This window comes from Ananas comosus, linkage group 4 (assembly GCF_001540865.1).
Source record: "Ananas comosus cultivar F153 linkage group 4, ASM154086v1, whole genome shotgun sequence".
NCBI lineage: Eukaryota > Viridiplantae > Streptophyta > Magnoliopsida > Poales > Bromeliaceae > Ananas > Ananas comosus.
The window spans coordinates 12,676,648-12,700,082 of record NC_033624.1 but is presented as its reverse complement, the minus strand read 5'-3'; the positions used below and the strand labels follow the sequence as shown (position 1 = coordinate 12,700,082).

Here is a 23,435-nt window from a genome sequence, read left to right as displayed (position 1 = left end):
AACAGCTGAACTATGCTTACGCCCCTCCTCCCACCATCCTGGCAGCTTGGACCTAAAGTCCTCGTGGTTAAGCCAGGCATGTTCAAAACGGAAAATCAATCTCGTCCTCTTCGTAGGGTTGGTGACCGATAAAAGGATGGGACTGTGATCTGAGGCCACTCTGGGGAGACCGATAACTTTTGAAGAAGGAAATTCCTGATCCCAATCAGTTGACACATGAAATCGGTCCAGTCTAGCCAAGGTCGGGGGCTTCTGAAGGTTGGACCAGGTGAACGCTTGATTTGTCATGGGGAGATCAATTAATTCGAGGTCCCTGATGAGATTGTTAAATAAAACCGTCGCTCTCGAGCTCCAGGTCTTTCCGTTACGCTCGTGTGGTCCTCGCGTACAATTAAAATCCCCACACGTTACCCATTTACCCTTACAACAGTCCTTCAAGAGCAATAATTCCGAAAAGAAGTCCTCCTTGCCGTCCCAAGAAGCCGGGCCATAAACATTCGTGACAAAAAAACGTGTTCCGCAGCTAACCAATTCCAATAGAACCGAGATGGAATAGTTTCTGACGATTACTTCTTTACAACTGAAGACCCGGGAACTCCAACAAGTAATCAGTCCGTCGGACGCACCGTTAGATTCAAGAAAAACACATTTGTCGATGAAGGACCCTGCCAAGCTACGGAGGAAAGACCCCGAAACATGATTAACCTTAGATTCCTGGAGACACACTACGGAGTTGCGTAAATTCGAAATTACATCCCGCACCACAAAGCGTTTGGAGGGATCATTAAGCCCTCTAACATTCCAGCTACAGATACTAAGCATAACAATAACGTAGACACGACTCCCAAAATAAAACCAAAAGGTGTCCACAACCTAGACCACTAGCCCCTTCCAGAGCTCAGAAGCTCTCAAACTCGGCGAAGTTCATCGCCTCCGTTCCGTCCAGTCTCACCCCGCAACGCTTGCTCTTATGCACTATCTTCCGCAGCGTGCTCTCGGAGACCCTGCCACCTCCTCCTTCTAGAAGCCGCTTCTTCCTGTTTAGAGCTTTGCGAAGGATAGGGATCCTGTCAGCACAGGCGAGCCGCTCACTAGCTCGAGTAGGGGTGATTAAAGTCTTCTTCGGCGACGAGGTTAACCCTTTCCCGGAGTAGGCCCAGATCCCTTCCCAGCCGTTGGACCTCTTTTCCTTGGCATGGTCAGCTTCGTCCCCTTCCTCAGTCAACGACTTAGTGCACTCGCCAAGGACAGAGCTTTGGCCATTCTGATCTCCTCCAGTCGTCACGAACCAGTCCACGAGCCCCAGGCTCGAGTCGTGGGCCGCCACCCCAACACCCGGTGTACTAGCTGGCAATGCACCCCTGTTGACCCCAATAGAGGAGGCCCAGTTCTCAAGGTTGGTACGCAATCCCAAAGAAGGGCTGACCACCACTTTGAAAAGAGCTCCCCCTACCCACAGAAGCACTTGATCTCCCCTACAAAGCATTAAAGGCCTACCCATCTCATAGCTATCCGACCCTACCCCTGCCATAATTAAATTTGGCAAGGGTGGGGAAAGACCCCGAATACAGTGAACTACACCCATCCCTTCGAATCCCCTCTGTGAGACAGCGCCGGATTTCATGATCCATCGCCCAGGCGGCGCCCTAGGTTGACGCGCCCTGCACTGGCCCTCCTCGGTCCTCGCACTCGCCAGTCCCGAAGCCAGCCTAGCGCCCTCACCGGCGGTCGCCGAGCAGGCGGGGAGCATTGCGAAGAACACTGTGGATGGCGCGACCAAACAGGAGTTCCAGGCCTCCCCGCCCGCCCTACTAGCCCAGGCGAACGCAGCGGCGGCGACTCCTCAGATCCACCTGACGATCGGCGGTTCGGCCTATTCTCAGATCCGCCCTCGTCAACCTCTGCCTGCCCCCTCCGGACCTCATCAACCTCAGCCCGCTCCCCCCCCTCGCCGTTCAGTCGTCACCGCCTGCCCGAACAGCCCAGGCGAGGGGCGCCGAATCAGCAGAGTATACTGCGGTGTTGGCTTCTCTGGTCCACCCGATAAACGGCGGCTCGGCGCAGGCGGCCCGAACAGCCCAAGCGAGGAGCGTCGGAACGGCAGAGAACACAGGGTTGTCGGCTTCTCTAGTCCGCTTGATGTACGTCGACTCGGCGCAGTTACTGGTCCGTCATCGTCAATCTCGCCTTCGTCCTCACCAGTTGCTTCCTCGTTCATCTCTTGGTCGATGTTGGCCTGAATGTCAGGCCGATCCCCCTCACCCTGTTGGTTGCCATCGCCGTTTCCCCCCGGTGGTGGGCCAGGTGGGTCACCGCGAGCTTTGTCGATGGCCCGCTCCCAACTTTCAAGATGAATCATCACCGGGAAACGTTCCTCTCCGAGGACGATCGACAGATTTTGCGGGATGTCGGTCAGTGTGTCCAGGATAATCTGGCAGCGGAAAGCCCGAAGGTCCGTCATCGCCTTCGTCACCTCGTCGGCCTTGACGAACCTTCCGAACCCACACACAATCGCCGCCACCTGAGGGACGGTCCAGCATTCAAATGGGAGGTTAATCAGCCTGATCCACGCTCGATATACCATTCGGTGTGGGCACGCGTCTCGGTAAGGACCCCACGCAAAACATCGCAGCCAGAAGCCGTCCAAGGTGAGTATTTCCCTCCTAGCGATCACCTCCGCTGACACCCATTCTGGGAGGAAAATTGCAAAGTCTCGCTCCCGAAAACGGGAGACCGGAAAGTCTTGGGTGTAGCCCCCGAACCTTCGGGCGAGCGCATTGGCAATGGTAGAGGTGGGTTCAGGGCCTAAGTTCGCCGGCTGGATCACATCGGCCAGCACCGCGTTCCGGCGTTGATCCCTCCTTTGCAGAAACTCTTGAGTATAAGGGACGTACACTCTCGGCGTACGTTCTCGCCTCTGTAGAATCCTGTTCATCCTGTCTCTAGTTGGTCCGGCTTTCTCCTTGCAGATAGAGGCGCGATGCCCATACTTGTGGCACCTGATGCACTTGATAGGGTCACGGCAGTCAGCTACCCAGTGATCCGAAGCAAGGCACCGGAAACACTTGCCGCCACTTCTCCTGGACTTGCTACTCCTCGTACTCCAGAAGGTGGAAGAGTGTTGTGAACTTGGTGGTGGCTTGGAGGGTTGTGGTCCCGAACCCCTCAGAAGCGCCTCTTTATAGGACCTACCCTCAGTAAATACAGAATTGGACCTTCCACCCACCCTCCTTACATTTCTCATCCAAGGATCGCCAGGTGAATCGCCCTCACCTACCCCGTATCCTCTTTGTAACTCAGCAGTAACTCCTTCAAGTGCGTCTCGAGCCAAGGAACTTGTAGTATCAGGTAACGTCGAAACTCCGCCATTAATGGGAACCTTGCTCACCAATAACTCCCTACCGACTTCATCTGCCCAGACCACTCGCTTCACGGCCTTCTTTTTCTTCCAATCTCCTTGTGGCCTCAGCATTCTTTGGTTCTCCTGACCCCCAATTCGCCGAATTTTTCTTTGCTTCACGGCCTTTTATCCAAATTGTTGTAATTGATACCTGGTGAAAGTTTTCATGGCCAGCAGATACGAATATTCAAAGAGAAAATATTATATTTCTAGTAAAAAATAATAGTCCCTTCTAATAGCTACTGGTGAATATTTCTTGTTTCATTTATGCAGCATATTTTGACTACTCTTTAATTAATTAGCTGGATAGCACCTTAATATTCTATTGTAGCTAGCATATCAACCTCTTTCTTTAATTTTTATTTTTAAATCCAGATGGAAAAACTTCGGTTAGCCCCACCCCGACGTGGCTCGGTGCATTTTCATTTGCTATAAAATATTTCACTTTGCTATTTTATTGTTGTGTCTTTATTCCACCGTAAGGACTTACTATCAAAAAATATTGAAGTACTAAAATTTATAAATTATAAGATAGTAAAGTAGTATATTTTATAAAGCATAATAGTACTATTTGAAAGAATATATTTAGATATAGGCGGACACCTTTTATTTTATAAAATATATCATTTTATTATCCCATAGTTTATAAATAATTTTAGCACTTTAGTTTTTACTTGACCGCAAGTTCTTGCTAAAAATATATAAAATCATAGGATTTTCAAGTAAAACTATTTAAAACGTAGTGAGGCAAAATTAAAACACATTAAACTACATTTCAATATCAAAAGTGCAATTAAGATATTCGAAAACATGGTTGGTTTCGTGGAAAAATTTTCAAGTTGTCTCTTGCATGTGCATAGACTAATTAATGAAATTTTAATCTTTTCTTAATTTGTAGCGATTTGAAATGCCAGAAAATTTCTACTTGAACGATATATAGTATTTACAAAGTAATTATTTTCGAGTCCTTGGATATTTTTCTTTACAAATTGAAATTAGGTATCTTATATATCATACATTATTAAAATGTCTAAGCAAAATGTCCAGCACATGTTGCACGAGCGTCGGATAAAAAANACCATTCGCTAGTCACAATCTCCAATCCTCACTTTCTCGAGAATTAATTTTGATTTCTACCTTCCATTTATGTATTTGTGAGATTTTGTTTTATTTATATTCAGAGTGATTCTAATTTTTAAGTTTAGTTTTACCCTGTTCTTATTCCTTCCTGTTTTGATATGCTAAATTACTATTCAACAAAATATTTTACTTGTACAAGTAGTTCATAGATTACACGAGGGAATTATCTTTCCACAAATTTTGCAGCAATTGCAACTTTACTAATTTGTACAATTGAAACAATAGCAGCTTGCTGTTGCACAGTTTCAATATCAACTATGTGAAAGTGGAGCTAAGATATTCGAAAACATGGTTTGTTGCCTGAAAAAATTTGCAAGCGGTCTCTTGCACGTCTATAGGCTAAATAATGAAATTTTAATCTTTTCTTAATTTGTAGCGATTTGAGATGCCGAAAATTTCTACTTAAAAGATATATAGTATTTACCGAGTAATCATTTTCTATCATATTGTTGATACACTATTCGAGTCCTGGAATATTTTTCTTTACAAATTGAAATCAGGTATTTTATATATCATGCATTATTAGAAAGTGTAAGAAAAATGTACAGCACGTGCTGCACGAGCTTCGGATAAAAAATTTACTATTTTGCGTTGTTGTGGTGCAGGGAATACCGATATGAGGACATAGTGAGCAGCTCGTCAGAGGAGGAGAAGAAGAGTTGGAGGAATTGTTGGAGCAGATCGAATTGATTAGCGAGGAGAGCATAAGTATATGTTCCTATTATTTGGAGGTAAAAAGATATTAAATATTACATAAACTATACTGCACTTTGAAAGCGGGCAACTGGGCTTTACGAATTTCGATTTTAATTCGTAAACCTTATATATGCTCATTTTGATAAAAGAAATTTTCTTCGAAAGATTTGTAGATTCTTTTAAAATTTAGTCTCTTCCATTAAACAAAGTGCAAAATATTTCATACAATAAAAAATATTTTTTTATCAAATTTTAAAATGTTTTATCAAAAAATGCTAAGTATTCTTTCGAATTCTATAAGGAACATAATAAACATGACGGAAAGTTAGAGAGTAGAATTAAATTTTTTAAAGTTCAGTTATTTATCTCAAAGCGTAGTATAGCTCACGTAAGGATTATTCTCTTTTAGTTTCTTTGGTGACCGCTATTCCCCTTTGAGAAGAGGTTTTTTTTTCTTAGTTTTGCCAAAAATAAACAAATTTTATATATCTACATGCAATGGTGAGAGTTTTTATTCATGGACTTGTGGTTTTCTCTTTCAGGTTGGTGTTGTTTAGCTTGCCGGACAAGAGTTGTAGTGTGCTATTGTCGGTTAATATATATATGTATTTTCGTGATATAAATTAAATTTCTGAATGTACTATTTTATGATATGGTTTGATTGTTTGTAATTTTATGGTGTTCTCTACACAATTATGAGCTTAAAAAAGATTGTTTGGTTTGAATAAACAAAATGTTGCTACTTTTTTAATACGGATATTAAAGGGTACATTAATTTTTAGTAAGTGAGTTTATTACTAGTATATTGTGTATGTTATGCCCTTGTTTAAATAGAGGTTCTTTTTTGCATGCATGCAAGATGGACCTATTATGTGTGTGTGTGTGTGTGTGTGTGTGTGTGTNTTATCTGGAGGTAAAAAGATATTAGATATTATCTAAATTGCACTGCACTTTGAAAGTGGCCAATTGGGCTTTATGAATTTCGATTTTAATTCGATTTTTATATAAGAAATTTTCTTTGAAAGATTTGTTAGATCCTTTACTCTTCCGTTAAACGAAGTGCAGAATGTTTCATAAAATAAAAAAATATTTTTTTATTAAATTTTAAAATATTTTATCAAAAAGGTTAAAGTATCCTTTTGCATTCTATAAGGATTTAATATAATAAACATGGAGAAAAGTTAGAGAGTAGAATTAAATTTTTTGAAGTTCAGTTATTTATCTCAAAGTGTAGTATAGCTCACATAAAAATAATTCTCTTTCAGCTTATTTGGTGACCACTATTTCCCTTTGAGAAGAGCTTTTTTTTTTCCCCTTTTTTTTCCAGAAAAAAACAAATTTTATATATCTACATGCACCGGTGAGAGTTTTTATTCATGGACTTGTGGCCTTCTCTTTCAAGTTGGTGCTATTTAGCTTTCCGGACAAGAATTGTAATTTGGTTTGATTGTTTGTAATTTTATAGTGTTCTCTATACATGTTATGAGCCTAAAAAAGATTGTTTGGTTTGAATAAACAAAATGTTGCTATTTCTTAATACGGATATTAAAGGGTACATTAATTTTTAGTAAATGAGTTTATTACTAGTATGTATACATTGTGTATGTTATGCCCTTGTTGAATTAGAGGTTCTTTTTGCATGCAAGTTGAACCTATTAGATATGTACCGCAGTTGAGAGAGTTTCCATACATTTTTATTTTAATTTTATCATTTTTTTTATTTGATTGGATCCAAAGATGATATATTTTGAAGTACTAAAATTTTATTAATTTTCTTTTCGCAAGATTTTTAGTTTTTAATTCCCCAAATTTGAAATCAATTTATTACTAAAATCAAACTTGAGGTGCTTTTCCCGTTTGGTTTTACGAAACGTGTGGTTTAAATGGGAATATAGATTTATGTTGCCGCACAATTTAATTTATTTGATTTAAGCGATTTGATTACTTTTTTAATATAAAATTTAGAATAATTATTTATTTTAATAAATTTATATTTGCATAATTAAAAATACATTTAAAATTTTAAAGCTAAAGAATCATTAGTTGATTCAAATCAAATAAATTAAAAGATTATGTAGCAAAATTGAAATTTTTTAAAATTAGATAATCAGATTAAAATAACTGACAGTCGGGGCAAGTTATATAAATTTAGACTTTTTTATCCAAGAAATCTAGAAAATTAAAAGAGGTATTTACTTCAAAATATGTTAAACTATTATTATTATTATTATTATTNACTTTTTTATCCAAGAAATCTAGAAAATTAAAAGAGGTATTTACTTCAAAATATGTTAAACTATTATTATTATTATTATTATTATTATTATTATTATTACTATTAATTGATCCTTGATTTATACTATAGTTTCAGCTTAACAACCGGGAAAAAAAAAATGCTATAAAAATTAAATATGTGGATAAAATATTAAAGTATCGCATAAATATAACCGCATAGTTCTTTAATAACAATTAAGCACAATTTTATAGCTTCGGAGGAGAAAAGATTAGAAGCAGCTTTAAAATTTTTTGACCTTTCAAAATATGAAAATGTTGCTTCTTACCACTACGTTCCTAAAGAAAGTCGGGTTAGTTGCAATTTTTTATACTTACGAATTAAATGAATGAAATAAAATAAAGAGAAAATATTAAGGATGAATAAAACCTTGGTGCACACCTGTTTGGATGCACCAGGTGTAGGCAGTGATTTTTCATAAAACAAAATCGTAAAGCGTTAAAGAATAGATAGTCAAATTAATTTAAATTTTTAAATATTAGATAATTAATTTCAAATTATGAAAGTTCAGATTAATTAAGTACATTTTTATACCCAAAAATAAAACACAGCAACAACAACAACAACATGACCACTGCAAAGAGGGTCTTTCTTTCTCATAAAGAACAGGGCATCCCGTGCACCAAGATACGATTTTAGTTGATTAAGAGAGAAAATTTTGGCTCTCCAATAGATAGAACAAAAACTTGCTGCATACAATTGTGGAGCAAAGGCTTTTTTAAAATAAAAAAGGTGATAAAACCTTAATTAGCAAGAGATGTTTTATGTACGATAAATTAACAAGTGCATTTATGTATGGTAACTTGGTAACGGTTATACTTTCCTACCTGTACTGTTTGGATTCATTAGTGATATTTGCAGTTTGTTATGAATGCATTAAACAGTGCAATGTGTACGTATGCTTCAAAAGCTAGGTGTTTCGCCAAAAAATTAATCGAATGGTTTAAGCTAGGTGTGTTGCCAAAAGATTCTGGTTCAAGTTAGGGTTTTTTTTAAAAAAATACTTGTTAAGTATTGGATGGATCTTTGCTTCAATCTGAGCAGTTTTGAAGTAAACAGCTTGTTTTGGATACTTTGTAATATTATTTTTTGAAATAGAGTTGTTACTACAGTTGCTCCTCTTGTTGATGTACTGGGTGATGCTACTGGTGTCTTTGAATGATGAGTTTAGACCAATAGCAGCTAAGTTAAAAATTGAAACAGTTTCAATCTTAAAACTTCTAAATAATAATAGTATTTAAGATTGCTTTTAGTTTTAGCTCAGCATCTAAATTGGTCTCAAGCAATCCGTACATATTTGCCTTTTGATGGAGAATCATCATTGGGCATACACTTCACAGTTTAAGAAAAGCTGCATAATAGTAAAGCTGCAAAATCATAAATAGAATGAGTGCATAAATAGAAGAGAATTAATTGATTAATAACATTGATGTCTAAAAAAAATTTCTCCTTCATGAAGTTTTGAGTCATCATCCTACTCGCTTCATTTCTCTCGCTGCCATCAACATGCATCTTGGATGCATTAGGATTTACTTCAAGTGACAACAAAAGTGAACAAAAACCAAAGCAAAATAAAANATATATATATATATATATATATATATATATATATAAAATCATAGGATTTTCAAGTAAAACTATTTAAAACGTACTGCGGCAAAATGAAAACACATTAAACTACATTTCAATATCAAAAGTGCAATTCAGATATTCGAAAACATGGTTGGTTTCCTGGAAAAATTTTCAAGTGGTCTCTTGCATGTGCATAGACTAATTAATGAAATTCTAATCTTTTCTTAATTTGTAGCGATTTGAGATGCCAGAAAATTTCTACTTGAACGATATATAGTATTTACAAAGTAATTATTTTCGGTGATATTGTTGATATACTATTTGAATTCTGGGATATTTTTCTTTACAAATTGAAATTAGGTATCTTATATATCATACATTATTAAAATGTCTAAGTAAAATGTACAGCACATGTTGCATGAGCGTCGGATAAAAAATAACCATTTTGTGTTGTTGTGGTGTAGTTCTTACTGGTACAAAAAACAAGCGAGCAGCTCGCCACAGGAGGAAGAGAGCTCAGTGAAGGTGGAGAAGAAGATTGGTTAGCGAGGAGAGCACAAGTATATGTACCTAGCTATTATCCGGAGGTAAAAAGATATTATATATTATCTAAATTACACTGCACTTTGAAAGTGGCCAATTGGGCTTTATGAATTTCGATTTTAATTCGATTTTGATATAAGAAATTTTCTTTGGAAGATTTGTTAGATCCTTTTAGAATTTAGTCTCTTCCGTTAAACGAAGTGCAAAATGTTTCATAAAATAAAAAAATATTTTTTTATTAAATTTTAAAATATTTTATCAAAAAGGTTAAAGTATCCTTTTGAATTCTATAAGGATTTAATATAATAAACATGGCGAAAAGTTAGANTGGAAGCTCTATCATCGAAAACAACTCGATAGTAAAACACCCTGTTTACTATCGAGAGTATTCTAGCTCAACTCTATATATATATATATATATATATATATACTGCACTTGAGAGGGTTTCCATACATTTTTATTTTTATTTTATCATTTCTTTTAGGGCTTTTTTTTGCAAATAGCCTCCTGAAAAAATTTTATTTCAAAAATGGCCCTGTCAAAATTTAAATTGCAAAAATGGCCTTGTCCCTTCCACATGGGCGCCACGTCAGCGCCACGCAGGCGGGGTTGGGGCAATGTTGAACACGGTGAATCATTTACCGTGTCCAATACAAATACCTACTTAGCCAAAAAATGGCCAAGTCCCAAATAGTTGTATTGGACACGGTGAACCATTCACCGTGTCCAATACAAATACCTATTTATGTTGGACACGGTGAATCATTCACCGTGTCTAATACAAATACCTATTTGTATTGGACACGGTGAATAATTCACCGTGTTTAACTTAAACACCTGGCCCAGCCCCGCCCGCGTGGCGCTGAGGTGGCGCTTGCGTGGCAGGATCAGGATCATTTTTGCAAATTAAATTTTGACAGGACCAATTTTAAAATAAATATTTGTGAGGGGGCTATTTGCAAAAAAAGCCCTTTCTTTTATTTGATTGGATCTGAAGCTGATATATATTGAAGTACTAAAATTTTATTATTTTGCTTTTCGCGAGATTTTTAGTTTTTAATTCCCCAAATCCGAAATCAATTTATTACTAAAATCAAACTGAGTCAACGGAAGTGAGCTGTTTTCCGGTTAGGTTTTCACAAAACATGTGGTATAAATGGAAATATCGATTTATGCTGTTGCACATTTTAATTTGTTTGATTTAAGTGATTTGATTTCTTTCTCAATATAAAATTTAGAATAATTATTCATTTTCATAAATTTATATCTGCGTAATTAAAAATATGTTTAAATTTTAAAACTAAAGAGTCATTAGTTTGATTTAAATCAAATAAATTAAAAGATTATATAGCAAATTAAATTTTTTAAAGATTAGATAATTATATTAAAATAACTGACAGTTGGGGTAAGTTATATAAATTTTTACTTTTTATTCAGGAAATCCGGAAAATTAAAAGAGATATTTACTTCAAAATATGTTAAATTATCATTATTATTATTATTGCCATAAAGCATTTTCGAGTACCTAACATTTGGGACCAACAGTACAAAAAGGAAAATTGTACGAAATTAACTTAAATTTTATTTTATTGGAAATATAACCGTGAAATTTTTAAAATTTTTTGATTTGTTGTCTATTCTTTCTGATTTGAGTTTCATGAAATTATTGCCAATTATATACCCAGTGCATGTGCACTCTGCCTTTTTTTTTCTTTTTTTTTTTCCTTTAGAAAATACAGTATGCCATAATTGATCCTTGGTGTATACTATATTTTCAATGTAACAATCGGAAAAAATATTCTATGAAAATCAAACATATGGATGAAATATTAAGGTATCGCACAAATATAACCGCATAGTTTCTTCAGTAATAATTAAACACAATTTTATAGCTTCAGAGGAGGATAGATTAAAAGGGCTTTAAAGCTAAGTTTTTGGACCATTCAAAATATAGAAATATTGCTTCTAACCACCAGGTGCCACAAACAAAGTCTGTAATTTTTTATACTTACAAATTAAAATGGCTGGAATAAAATAAGAAAAAAATGAAGGATGAATAAAACCCTGGTGCACACCTGTTTGGATGCACCAGGTGTGGGCAGTGATTTTTGATAAAACAAAATTGTAAAGCGTTTAAAGAATAGGGAGTAAAATTAATTTAAAGTTTTTAAATATTAGGTAATTAATTTTAAATGACAAAACTTTCAGATTTATTACATACACTTTTATCCCCAAAAATAAGACACACAACAACAACAACAACAATATGACCTCTGCAAAGCGGGGGGTCTTTCTTCGTCGTGAAGAACAGAGCATCCCCCCCACACCTAGATCCGAATATGGTTGATTAAGATAAAGGAAATTTGAGCTCTCAATAGATAGAAAGAAACATGGCTGCATATAATTGTGGAGCGAAAAAAGGAGACAAAGCCTTAATTAGCAAGAGATGTTTATGTATGAACTACCAAGTGCATTTATGTATCGCATGGATCCATTCGTGATATTTATAGTTTGTTATGGATTGATGCATTATGTAGTGAAATGCGTTGTTGGATATGTATGCTTCAAAAGCAAGGTGTTTCGTCGAAAAATTAATTGAATGGTTCAAGCCAGGTGTTATGCAAAAATATTCAAATAAATGGTTCAAGTTAATTAGGTGTTTTTTTTTAAAAAAAAAACATTTTAAGTATTGGATGGATCTTTGCTTCAATCTGAGTAGTTTTGGAGTTAGCAGCTTATTTTGGACACTCTTTAATACTATTTTTTTTTTTTTTTGAAATTGAGATGTTGCTGCAGTTGCTTCTCCTGTTGATGTACCTGATATTGGTGTCGATGGATGACGAGTTTAGACTAATAGCAGCTAAGTTAAAAATTGAAACAGTTTCAATCTTAAAACTTCTAAATAACTGTAGTATTTAAGATTGCTTTTAGTTCTACGCTAGCATCTAAATTGGTCTCAAGCAATCCGTACATATTTGCCTTTTGATGTAGAATCATCATTGGGCATACACTTCACAGTTTAAGAAAAGCTGCATAATAGTAAAGCTGCAAAATCATAAATGGAATGAGTGCATAAATAGAAGAGAATTGATTAATAACATTGATGTCTAAAAAAAAAATTCCTCCTTCATGAAGTTTTGATTCATCATCCTACTAGAGTTTCATTTCTCTCGCTGCCATCAACATGCATCTTGGATGCATTAGGATTTACTTCAAGTGACAACAAAAGTGAACAAAAACCAAAGCAAAATAAAAAAGCAAAATAAAGGAGTAGCAACAAATAAAAACAATAAACAGACTATAAGCTCTTTGCAGACTCTGAAAGGCATCCTCCTTTTGTGTAAGTTCTACAACTTTTAGTTCGAAATTCAGCAGGTGGCTTTGTATCTGAAAGGCATCCTCCTTCTTTTGCATTGTGACTGTAGAGTATCCTACTTTGTAAATTGTAAATAATTCCGGTTACTAAAGAGAATAAATAATATATTTATATTATACCAGCACAAACTTTTTACAAAAAGATTTCACTTTGGCCCCTAAAATTTATAATATTTAAGTTTTTTCTATGTCATAGTTAGGAACTCTTGTGTAATTTTCAAAAAGTTGAGGGGGCCATGACCATTGTCGGCCTCTCAGTAGGTCTGCCCCTGTCCAGGATTCAGCAAAGCATCCTTATAGGGCATTGATACATGTATGCTAGATTGTTAAACATAAAAATATAAAAACATTATTCCCCATGAACTTACGTTTTTGAAGAAAATTATTGTTTCATATAATTTAACACGGTATCAAATAAGAAAATTCTAAGGTTGAGTTATACCAGGCTCCTAGCCTAATTAATTTTTCTCTCGGCTAATTCAACTCCACGTCGAACTTAGACGTGAGGAAATGTAAAAACATAATTATTTATCAGCTTAAGTCTTTGGAGAAAATAATTATTTCGCGTTTGTTTTCCCGAAAAATGAACAATAGGAAAAACGAAAAATTTAAATAAATAAATAAATAAAACGTGAAGGTGAACGTGAGAATTTATGACGGCGCAACTTTTTTTATCCCCTTATTTTATTTTGTATTTTTTTTGAACTATATATTCTTTAATAACGAGTAAAGAGATATATAGCACAATAGATAACAATCATCAGAGATAAAAATGGGTTTACGCTTTCCGGGTACTCTTAGGTACCCTGTTAACTACGCCCTTTCAATTATACGAGGGTCATCTCCGATTAAGCTAGTCATGAGGAATTCTACACTATCACATTTGCACCACGTTATCAATAACAAGCCAATCACATTCCTTCTTTTCAAACAAAAATACAATAAAGATATTTTTTTACAATCATGATGGGACATATACCCCTAAAAAAAGATATTTGATTGGTTTGTTATGCCACGTCACCAATATACCCGTTGCATTTTAGAATTTTTCGCCAACTAGATGCTTATCATATACCTTTATTTAACATATATTTATGCATGTATAGAGTGCGGCTGGTATGCTTATGGAAGCACGGAGGCCTCCGTGCTTCTAAATTGTTTTCGATGTTGGGGCTTTCGAATCGACGATCGGCTCCGTTAGACTTGATCTAGAGTATTTGAAGTACCTAGAAAATAAATTTTGTGATTTTTCAATATCATTTGTCTAGTAATCGAAGGGGCTCAAAATCAACGGCTGAAAATAAAAATCTCACAAAATGTGATGATATGACATTAAAAATTTAGATCAAAGTTATTGATCTTGTTTTATATGGTATAAAAAATTTTCTATCAAAATTTCATGTGATTTGAATATTTCTAGACCGTTAAACTTGCAAACAGCTCACCAAGGCCATTAAAATTATTGATTTTGAACCTCTTCGATCATTAGGCAAATGATATCGAAAAATCACAAAATTTATTTTCTAGGTATTTCAAATATCTAGATCCACTCTAACGGAGCCGATCGTCGATTCGAAAGTCCGAACATCGAAAACAATTTGGAAGCACGGGAGGCTCCGTGCTTCCATAAGCATTCCAACCCACTCTGCATATATCTATAACTCTATATGAATCCTCAATAAGAATGATGACATGGCAAGCTCTCTTTTTTTAGATTTTTCATATTTTTTAATGATGATTTGAAATATAAATATATATATGCATGTCACTCCATGCATATAACATAATAAAAGTTTTTAATGATGGTTTGAAATATAAATATATATATACATGTAACTCCATGCATATAACATAATAAAAGTTTTATAAAAAAAAATAAAACTAAATGAATCCCAAAACTACTACCTCTTCATTTTCCAAAACTGTTTTGAAATATAAATATATATGCATGTAACTCCATACATATAACATAATAAAAGAAATAAAACTAAATGAATCCCCAAAACTACTACCTTCTCATCTTCCAAAACTGCTCCCCTCTCACCTCCCAAATACAAAATAGTGGTATGCATGTAATAAAAGCTAGCCATGACTATCAAACTCCAAATAAATAATGGTATGCATGTAATAAAAGCCAAGACCTCTTGGTTATTAAAGCTTCGTTGATAGCCTAAAGGAGGATAGAAAGCTTAACTTTAGAAAGTGAGTCTTTTTATTATTATCATAGCCAATAGCATCCCAAAATTTCTGAACTCTTCCTAATTTTATTTATTTATATAAAAGGAAAGAGACTGTTCTTGGTCTAAGGCCCTCTTTTATCCTCTTTCGAGAAGACCATAGATGATATTAGGAGATTTTTTCGATACAGAATGGCAAAATGGAGTCATCGGATAAAACTTTCGAATTGTCTAAGTGAAGCTGCTAATGCAGATTCCTCTCCTTCTATGTCGGATGAATATGTATTATTTCTCTCTCTCTTTTTTCTTTATTGCATATTACTGTTCATGAATAAGTCATTTGAGNGGATCTGAAAATTAAAATTTCTTGGGGTTCAACTTAAGATTCACTATTCCTTTTTGAATCCGGATTCAAATTATTCAAATTCAAAACTTTTTAACATGCTTTTTTAATTTCTTAAATAATACCATTTAAGCATCTTTCAGAAATCTGAAACATCTCCATTGCGTTTTTTTTTTTCCCCTCCGGAAGAGGAAATAAGTGAAGGTCAACGATTGAGCCATTGAGGGACGAGATGGCTAGCTGCTTGGAGCAACCACCTATATATCATCCGCAGCAACAGCACGTATTTTTATAATCTGTACAATAGGATAATTAAAGACGATCGTGGGACTAGCGTGCAAATGGTCAACGATTCCCAAGCGTAGTTACCAGAGCAGCAGCACGATAATTGGAGCAACCACCTATCATCCCCATATATTCTCTGCTAGGACGTTTGTATTGAGAAGAAGCACATAGCTAGCTAGCTGCTTTGGTAATAGCAATGGCGGAGGGGATCGCATTCGATCTGGTCAAAGGAGTGCTGGGCAAGCTGGGCTCCGCTCTCTGGGACGAAATCGGGCTGCTGCGGAGCTTCAAGGACGACGCGGACGATCTCAGAAGCAACTTCTCGGCGATCCAGGCGGTGCTTCTCGACGCCGAGGAGCGGAGCAGCGCTGGGAAGGAGAGCCACGCTCTGCGCCACTGGCTGCGCAAACTGAAGGACGCCGCCTGCGACGCCGACGACCTGCTGGACGAGATCCGGACGCAAGCTGAAAAGGTACGTGGATTTCTGTCCCGCGCTAATCCGATGCATCTGAAGTTTAAGGTCAAGATGGCACACAGGATGAAAGAGCTCAGAGAAAAGATCGGTAAGATCGCGAAACAAAGAAATGATTTCGGTCTTGCCGAAGCTGGCCCTGTTCGGAAGGCTGAGTTCAAACGCCCTGACACATACTCGGTCGTCAACGAAAAGAGAATAGTAGGGAGAGATGGTGATAAGGAGAAAATTGTGAAGCTTCTCCTAGAGACTAACGGCGATCACGACGTGTCGGTCATTCCGATCGTGGGATTGGGGGGTTTGGGGAAGACGACGCTCGCTCAGCTGGCCTTCAACGACGGGCGGGTTACGGGCCAGCAGCGCTTCGATCTACGGGCGTGGGTCTGCGTGTCTACCGATTTCGACACGAAGACAATTGGAAAGCGGGTGATAACTGCAGCTCGACAGAAATGTGATGTCACGAGGCGCCTTGTCGAGAATTGTGATGATCTTGACAACATGGACACCATCGCGAGGTGCCTTGTCAAGATCTTTAGCCAGATCAGATGTTTGCTGGTGCTGGACGATGTATGGAACGAAGATCAGGAAAAGTGGGAGAAACTGAAGGATTTATTTAAGGACAGCAAGCAGGGAAGTAAAATCTTAGTGACCACACGAAGCGAAAAGGTCGCCGCGATAATGAAAACAGTCGAACCACACCGTGTGAAAGGCTTATCAGATGATGATTGTTGGACATTGTTCAAAAGGCTGGCATTCGATGATGGGGAAGAGAACGACTATCCAAGTTTGGTCGCAATCGGAAAGCAGATAGTAAAGAAGTGCGGCGGCGTGCCTTTAGCAGCGAATGCTTTAGGAAGTATGATGTATTCAAAGAACAGGACGGAGGATGCATGGTCCGCTATTGAAGAAAGTGAAATATGGAGGTTGGAAGAAAGCGAAATATGGAGGTTGGAAGAAAGAACTATTTTACCATCATTAAAATTGAGCTACATTCAGATGCCGTCGGCTTTGAAGCAGTGCTTCGCTTACTGCTTCATATTCCCCAAAGACTATGAGATTGACAAGGATGACTTGATCCGGCAATGGATTGCTTTAGGCTTCATTTCATCGCATGAAACATGGACTTCGACGGAAGATATCGGGAATCAGTACTTTAACAATCTATTATGGATGTCTTTCCTTCAAGACGTGAAGGAAAATTATAGAAAGGTTACCACCTGTCGGATGCATGATTTAGTGCACGACCTCGCACAATCTGNAACTGAAGGACGCCGCCTACGACGCCGACGACCTGCTGGACGAGATCCGGACGGAAGCTGAAAAGGTACGTGGATTTCTGTCCCGCGCTAATCCGATGCATCTGAAGTTTAAGCGCGAGATGGCACACAGGATGAAAGAGCTCAGAGAAAAGATTGGTAAGATAGCGAAACAAAGAAATGATTTCGGTCTTGCCGAAGCTGGCCCTGGTCGGCAGGCTGAGTTCAAGCCCCGTGAGACATCCTCGCTCTTCGATGAAAAGGAAATAGTTGGGAGAGATGATGATAAAGAGAAAATTGTGAAGCTACTGCTGGAGACGGGCTGCGATCACAACGTGTCGGTCATTCCGATCGTGGGATTGGGGGGTTTGGGGAAGACGACGCTCGCTCGGCTGGCCTTCGCCGACGGGCGGGTTACGGGCCAGCAGCCCTTCGATCTACGGGTGTGGATCTGCGTGTCTACCGATTTCGACAGAAAGACGATTGCAAGGTCGGTCAAATCCGCAACCGAAACCAAAGAGGAGTGCAATCTTGACACCTTGGAATCCGCCTCGAGTTTTCTCGACAGGATCTTTAGCCAGAAGAGATTCTTGCTGGTGTTGGATGATGTATGGAACGAAGATCAGCAGAAGTGGAATGGTTTGAATGGTTTGAAGGTTGTATTTAAGGACGGCAGGCAGGGAAGTAAAATCTTAGTAACCACACGAAGCGAAAAGGTTGCCGAGATAATGGGAACAGTCGAACCACACCGTGTGAAAGGCTTATCGGATGATGATTGTTGGACATTGTTCAAAAGGCTGGCATTCAAGGAAGGGGAAGAGAACGGCTATCCGACTTTGGTGGAAATTGGAAAGCAGATAGTTAAGAAGTGTGGTGGCTTGCCTTTAGCAGCGAATGCTTTAGGAAGTATGATGCGCTTTAAGAGCAGGACAGAGGATGCATGGTCCGCTATTAGAGATAGTGAAATATGGAGGTCGGAAGAAAGCGAAATATCGAGGTCGGAAGAAAGAATTATTTTACCATCATTAAAATTGAGCTATATTCAGATGCCGTCGGCTTTGAAGCAGTGCTTTGCTTACTGCTCCATATTCCCCAAGGACTACAAGATTAACAAGGATGACTTGATCCGGCAATGGATTGCTTTAGGCTTCATTTCATCGCAAGAAACATGGACTTCGATGGAAGATATTGGGAATAAGTACTTTAACAATTTATTATGGATGTCTTTTCTTCAAGACGTGGGGAAAAATTATAGAAATGTTACCATCTGCCGTATGCATGATTTAGTGCACGACCTCGCACAATCTGTGGCAAAAGAAGAAGTTGCTGTTATAGGTGTGGCAAAAGAAGAAGTTGCTGTTATAGGTGGAGAAGAGTCGATAAGGATCACGGAAGGCTGCCGCTATGTCTCGATACACAGTTGTTGCACGCCAGATGTTTCAATTACCGTAAAGCGGAGGTTGCGAGCTCTTCAGTTTAGGGAATCTAGTTCACTTATTATGGCCTTTTATAGCGAGGCAAAATGCTTACGCTTGTTGGAATTATGTGATTCCAAAATTTCTATGCTGCCAAGCTCAATCGGTAAGTTGAAGCTCTTAAGATACCTCGACCTTTCGGGGACCGATATAGAAAAATTGCCTAAATCAATTACCGGCCTCTGCAACTTGCAAACCTTGAATCTTTCAAGCTGCCGCAAGATCCGTACACTACCCAAATTTCTAGGAAGGCTTACGAATTTGCGGATTTTAGATTTAGGAGGTTGCCTATCTCTGACCTCCATTAGCAACCTTCAGAATTTGTACGCACTAAATTTGAGTTTGTGCGAAAATGTGATATCACTTGAACCTATATGTCACCTCAAAAACCTGCATTACCTAGACCTGTCAAATATAGACTCTTTGGTGGCATTACCTGAATCCATTGGGAGCCTTCAAAACTTGCGTGTTCTGAACCTTTCTAGGTGCTGTTGTCTAAAATGGTTACCCTCATCATTATGTGCTCTCAAAAACCTGTGTAACTTAAACCTATCGTGTCTAAATTCTTTGGTGACATTACCTGAATCCATTGGGAGCCTTCAAAACTTGCGTATTCTGGACCTTTCGAACAGCTTTTCTCTAAAATCATTACCCTCATCGTTATGTGATCTCAAAAACCTGCATGACTTAAACCTATCGTGTCTAAAATCTTTGGTGACATTACCTGAATCTATTGGGAGCCTTCAAAACTTGCGTATTCTGAACGTTTCTGAATGCTATTCTCTAGAATCATTACCCTCATCGTTATGTGATCTCAAAAACCTGCATGACTTAAACCTATCAAATCTAAGATCTTTGGTGACATTACCTGAATCCATTGGGAGCCTTCAAAACTTGCGTGTTCTGAATATTTCTAAATGCTATTCTCTACTATCATTACCCTCATCGTCAAGTGATCTTCAGCATTTAGAGAAACTCGACATCAGTGATTGTGGAAAATTATGTGAGCTGCCTAAAATGATCCAAAAGCTGACCAAACTAAAAGAATTGTTAAACTCCGATTGCTCGGAATTGAAGGGCATGCCTCGAGGGATCGGCAAGTTAGTTAGCTTGCAGAAATTACCCCTTTTTGTCGTCGGCAAGCAAGACCGCGTCGAACATTGTGCTAGCATCTCTGAGCTAGAGCACCTTAAGCTTGTCGGCTGGCTGGAGATCAAGGGTCTTGAAAATGTAACGAGTCCGGTTGATGCCAAGGCTGCAAATTTGATAGAGAAGAAGCTGCGGTCTTTGAAGTTGGAATGGAACGTTTTAAGTGCGGAAGAAGGCACGGATAGTACTGTACTACCGGCGGAAGAGATCGAAACCGTGCTAGAAAATCTTCAACCACATCAAAAGCTAGAGAAATTGGAAATACAAGGCTATGGAGGCGGGAAGTTTCCTAGCTGGATGATGAATAGGATTAGCTCGTGCCTCCCAAATCTCGTTGAAATCAGACTTGCCGGTATGCCCGGATGCAGCGCACTCCCGCCGCTAGGGCAACTTCCTTTTCTTAAAGAACTAATTATAGGAAATATGCCCGCAATAACAAATTTGGGCGTAGAAAAGTTCACTGCGCTGACGAGCCTTTGGTTGTCCTCCATGCCGGTGCTGCGAGAATGGGTGACGGTATTGACGGTGGATGACGAAGAAGGCAGGCGAGAGCGAGTTCCCATTTTTCCGTGTCTCACTCATTTGATTCTATATGAATGTCCTCAGTTCAGCCCAGAGCCTTGCCTCCCGGCGTCGGTTGAGTATCTGGAAATTTCCGGAACAAGCAGCGAGAATCTATCGTTAATTCTCGAACGCGCGACGCCACTTGATATCGGGCTGCGGGATCTAAAAATACAAGAATGTCATCAGCTAACTTGTTTGCCCGAGAGCTTGCGGAGTCTCACGTCCCTCAAGAGCCTGAGTATATGGAGTTGCGAAGATCTCGAGAGAATTGAAGATTGGATCGAGGAGCTCACCAAGCTGCGGTCCTTAGAGATCTGGCGGTGCAGCAATCTCCGTTACTTGCCTGCCCACAAGATAACCACACTTTATAAGTTAGATATTAGGGAGTGCCCCCTGTTGCTCGATGCAGATGGACAACTTGTCGACACCAGTGTCGATCACATCGAAGAAGTCACAGTTGATGGAAGGTAATTAATTTGGAACTCTGACTACTCTTTAATTAATTAGCTGGCTAGCACCTTAAATACTCTATTGTCGCTAGCATATAAACCTCTTTCTTTAATATATTTTTTTTAATCCAAATGGAAAAACTTCGGCCAGCCCCCACCCCCACGGGGCTAAGTGCATTTTCACTTGCTATAAAATATTTCACTTTGCTATTTTATTATTGTGTCTTTACTACCAAAAAAATATTGAAGTACTAAAATTTATAAATTATAGGGCAGTAAAGTAATATATTTTATAAACCATAAAGTGCTATTTGAAAAAAAATATATAGATCTAGATGGTCACCTTTTTAATTTTATGAAATGTACCACTTTACTATTCCATAGTTTATAAATTTTAGCATTTGCTATTCACAATCTCCATTCCTCACCTTCTCATAGAATTAATTTTGATTTCTACCCTCCATTTATGTATTTGTGAGATTTTGTTTAATTTATATTCCGCGTGATTCCAATTTTTAAGTTTAGTTTTACCCTGTTCTTATTCCTTCCTGTTTAGATATGCTAAATTGCTATTCAACAAAATATTTTATTTGTACAAGTAGTTCATAGATTACACGAGGGAATTATCTTTTCGCAAATTTTGCAGCAATTGCAACTTTACTACTTTGCACAATTGAAACAATAGCAGCTTGCCGTTGCACAATTTGAAAGCCACATTTCAATATCAACTATGTGAAAGTGCAGCTAAGATATTCTAAAACATGGTTTGTTGCCTGCAAAATTTGCAAGCGGTCTCTTGCACCTATATAGGCTAAGTAATGAAATTTTAACCTTTTCTTAATTTGTAGCGATTTGAGATGTCGAAAAATTTCTACTTTAAGTATACTTTCAAATTCTGTCAGGAACGTACTTAAACATGGTGGAAAGTTGGGTAGTAGAATTACTTTTTTTTTGAAGTTCAGATATTCATCGCAAAATGTATTATTACTCACGTAAGGATCGTTTTCTTTTAGCTTTTTGGTGACCACTCTTCCCCTTTGAAAAGAGCTCTATTTTTTTGTGCAAAAAAATAAAAATTATCTACATGCAATGGTGAGAGTTTTCATTGATCGACTTATGGTCTTTTTTTTCAGGTTGGTGCTGTCTAGCTTTTGGAGGAGATTTGTTGTGTAATATCGTCGGTTGATATAAATTTGTATTTCTGTGATATGAATTAAATTTCTGAATGTACTATTTTGTAATTTGGTTTGATTGTTTGTACTTTTATGGTGTTCTCTATACATGTTATGAGTTTAAAAAAGATTGTTTGGTTTGAATAAACAAAATGTTGCTACCTTTATAATACGGATATTAGAGGGTACCGTTTATTACTAGTATATGTATGCATTGTGTATGTTATGCCCTTGTTTAAATAGAGGTTCTTTTTTCGCATGCAAGTTGGACCTATTATGTATGTACCGCAGTTGCTAGGGTTCCCATACAATATTTATATTTGAATTTTATCATTTCTTTTGTTTGATTGGATCCGAAGCCGATATATTTTGAAGTACTAAAAATTTTATTATTTTGCTTTTTGCAAGATTTTTAGTTTTTAATTCCCCAAATCCGAAATCAATTTATTACTAAAATCAAACTGAATCAACCGAAGCGAGTTGTTTTCCAGTTTGGTTTTCACCAAACATGTGGCTTAAATGGAAATATAGATTTATGTTGCCACAGCTATTTAATTTGTTTGATTTAAGTGATCTGATTGCTTTTTCAATATAAATGTTAAAATAATTATGTATTTTAACAAATTTATAGCTGCATGAACTTATAAAATAGAGTAATTAAAAATATATTTAAATTTAAAGCTAAAGAGTCATTAGTTGGCTCAAATCAAAATTTAAGTTTTTAGAAATTAGATAGTCAGTTTAAATAATTATTAAGGTAAGTTATATAAATATTTATTTTTTATTCAATAAATCTGAAAAATTAAAAGAGGTGTTTGTTTCAAAATAAGTTAAATTATTTTTGATGGAAAAGTATTTTTCGAGACCCTAACATTTGGGAGCAACCGTAAAAAATAAGGGAAATTGTATGAAATTAACCAAAATTTTATTTTATTGGAAAAATAACCGTAAAATTTTTAAAAATTCTGATTTTATTGTCTATTCTTTCTCATTCGAGTTTCATGAAATTATTGCCCATACCTAGTGCATGTGCACTATGCCTTTTTTTTCTTTTTTTTTTTTTGAGAAAATGC

General features: G+C 37.4%; 2 protein-coding genes across 2 annotated transcripts in view; both read left to right on the top strand.

The window, feature by feature from the left end:
• LOC109709116 (putative disease resistance protein RGA4) overlaps positions 1 to 23,435 on the top strand; it is a 94,449-nt gene that overhangs the window by 5,762 nt on the left and 65,252 nt on the right. The window lies entirely within an intron of this gene.
• On the top strand, positions 15,585 to 22,563 carry LOC109709117 (putative disease resistance protein RGA1). Its single transcript, XM_020231186.1, has 3 exons — positions 15,585 to 16,240; positions 17,565 to 21,208; positions 22,324 to 22,563. The coding sequence occupies exons 1-3, from the start codon at positions 16,022 to 16,024 to the stop codon at positions 22,361 to 22,363; spliced, it is 3,903 nt and encodes a 1,300-aa protein (XP_020086775.1). The 5' UTR covers positions 15,585 to 16,021; the 3' UTR covers positions 22,364 to 22,563.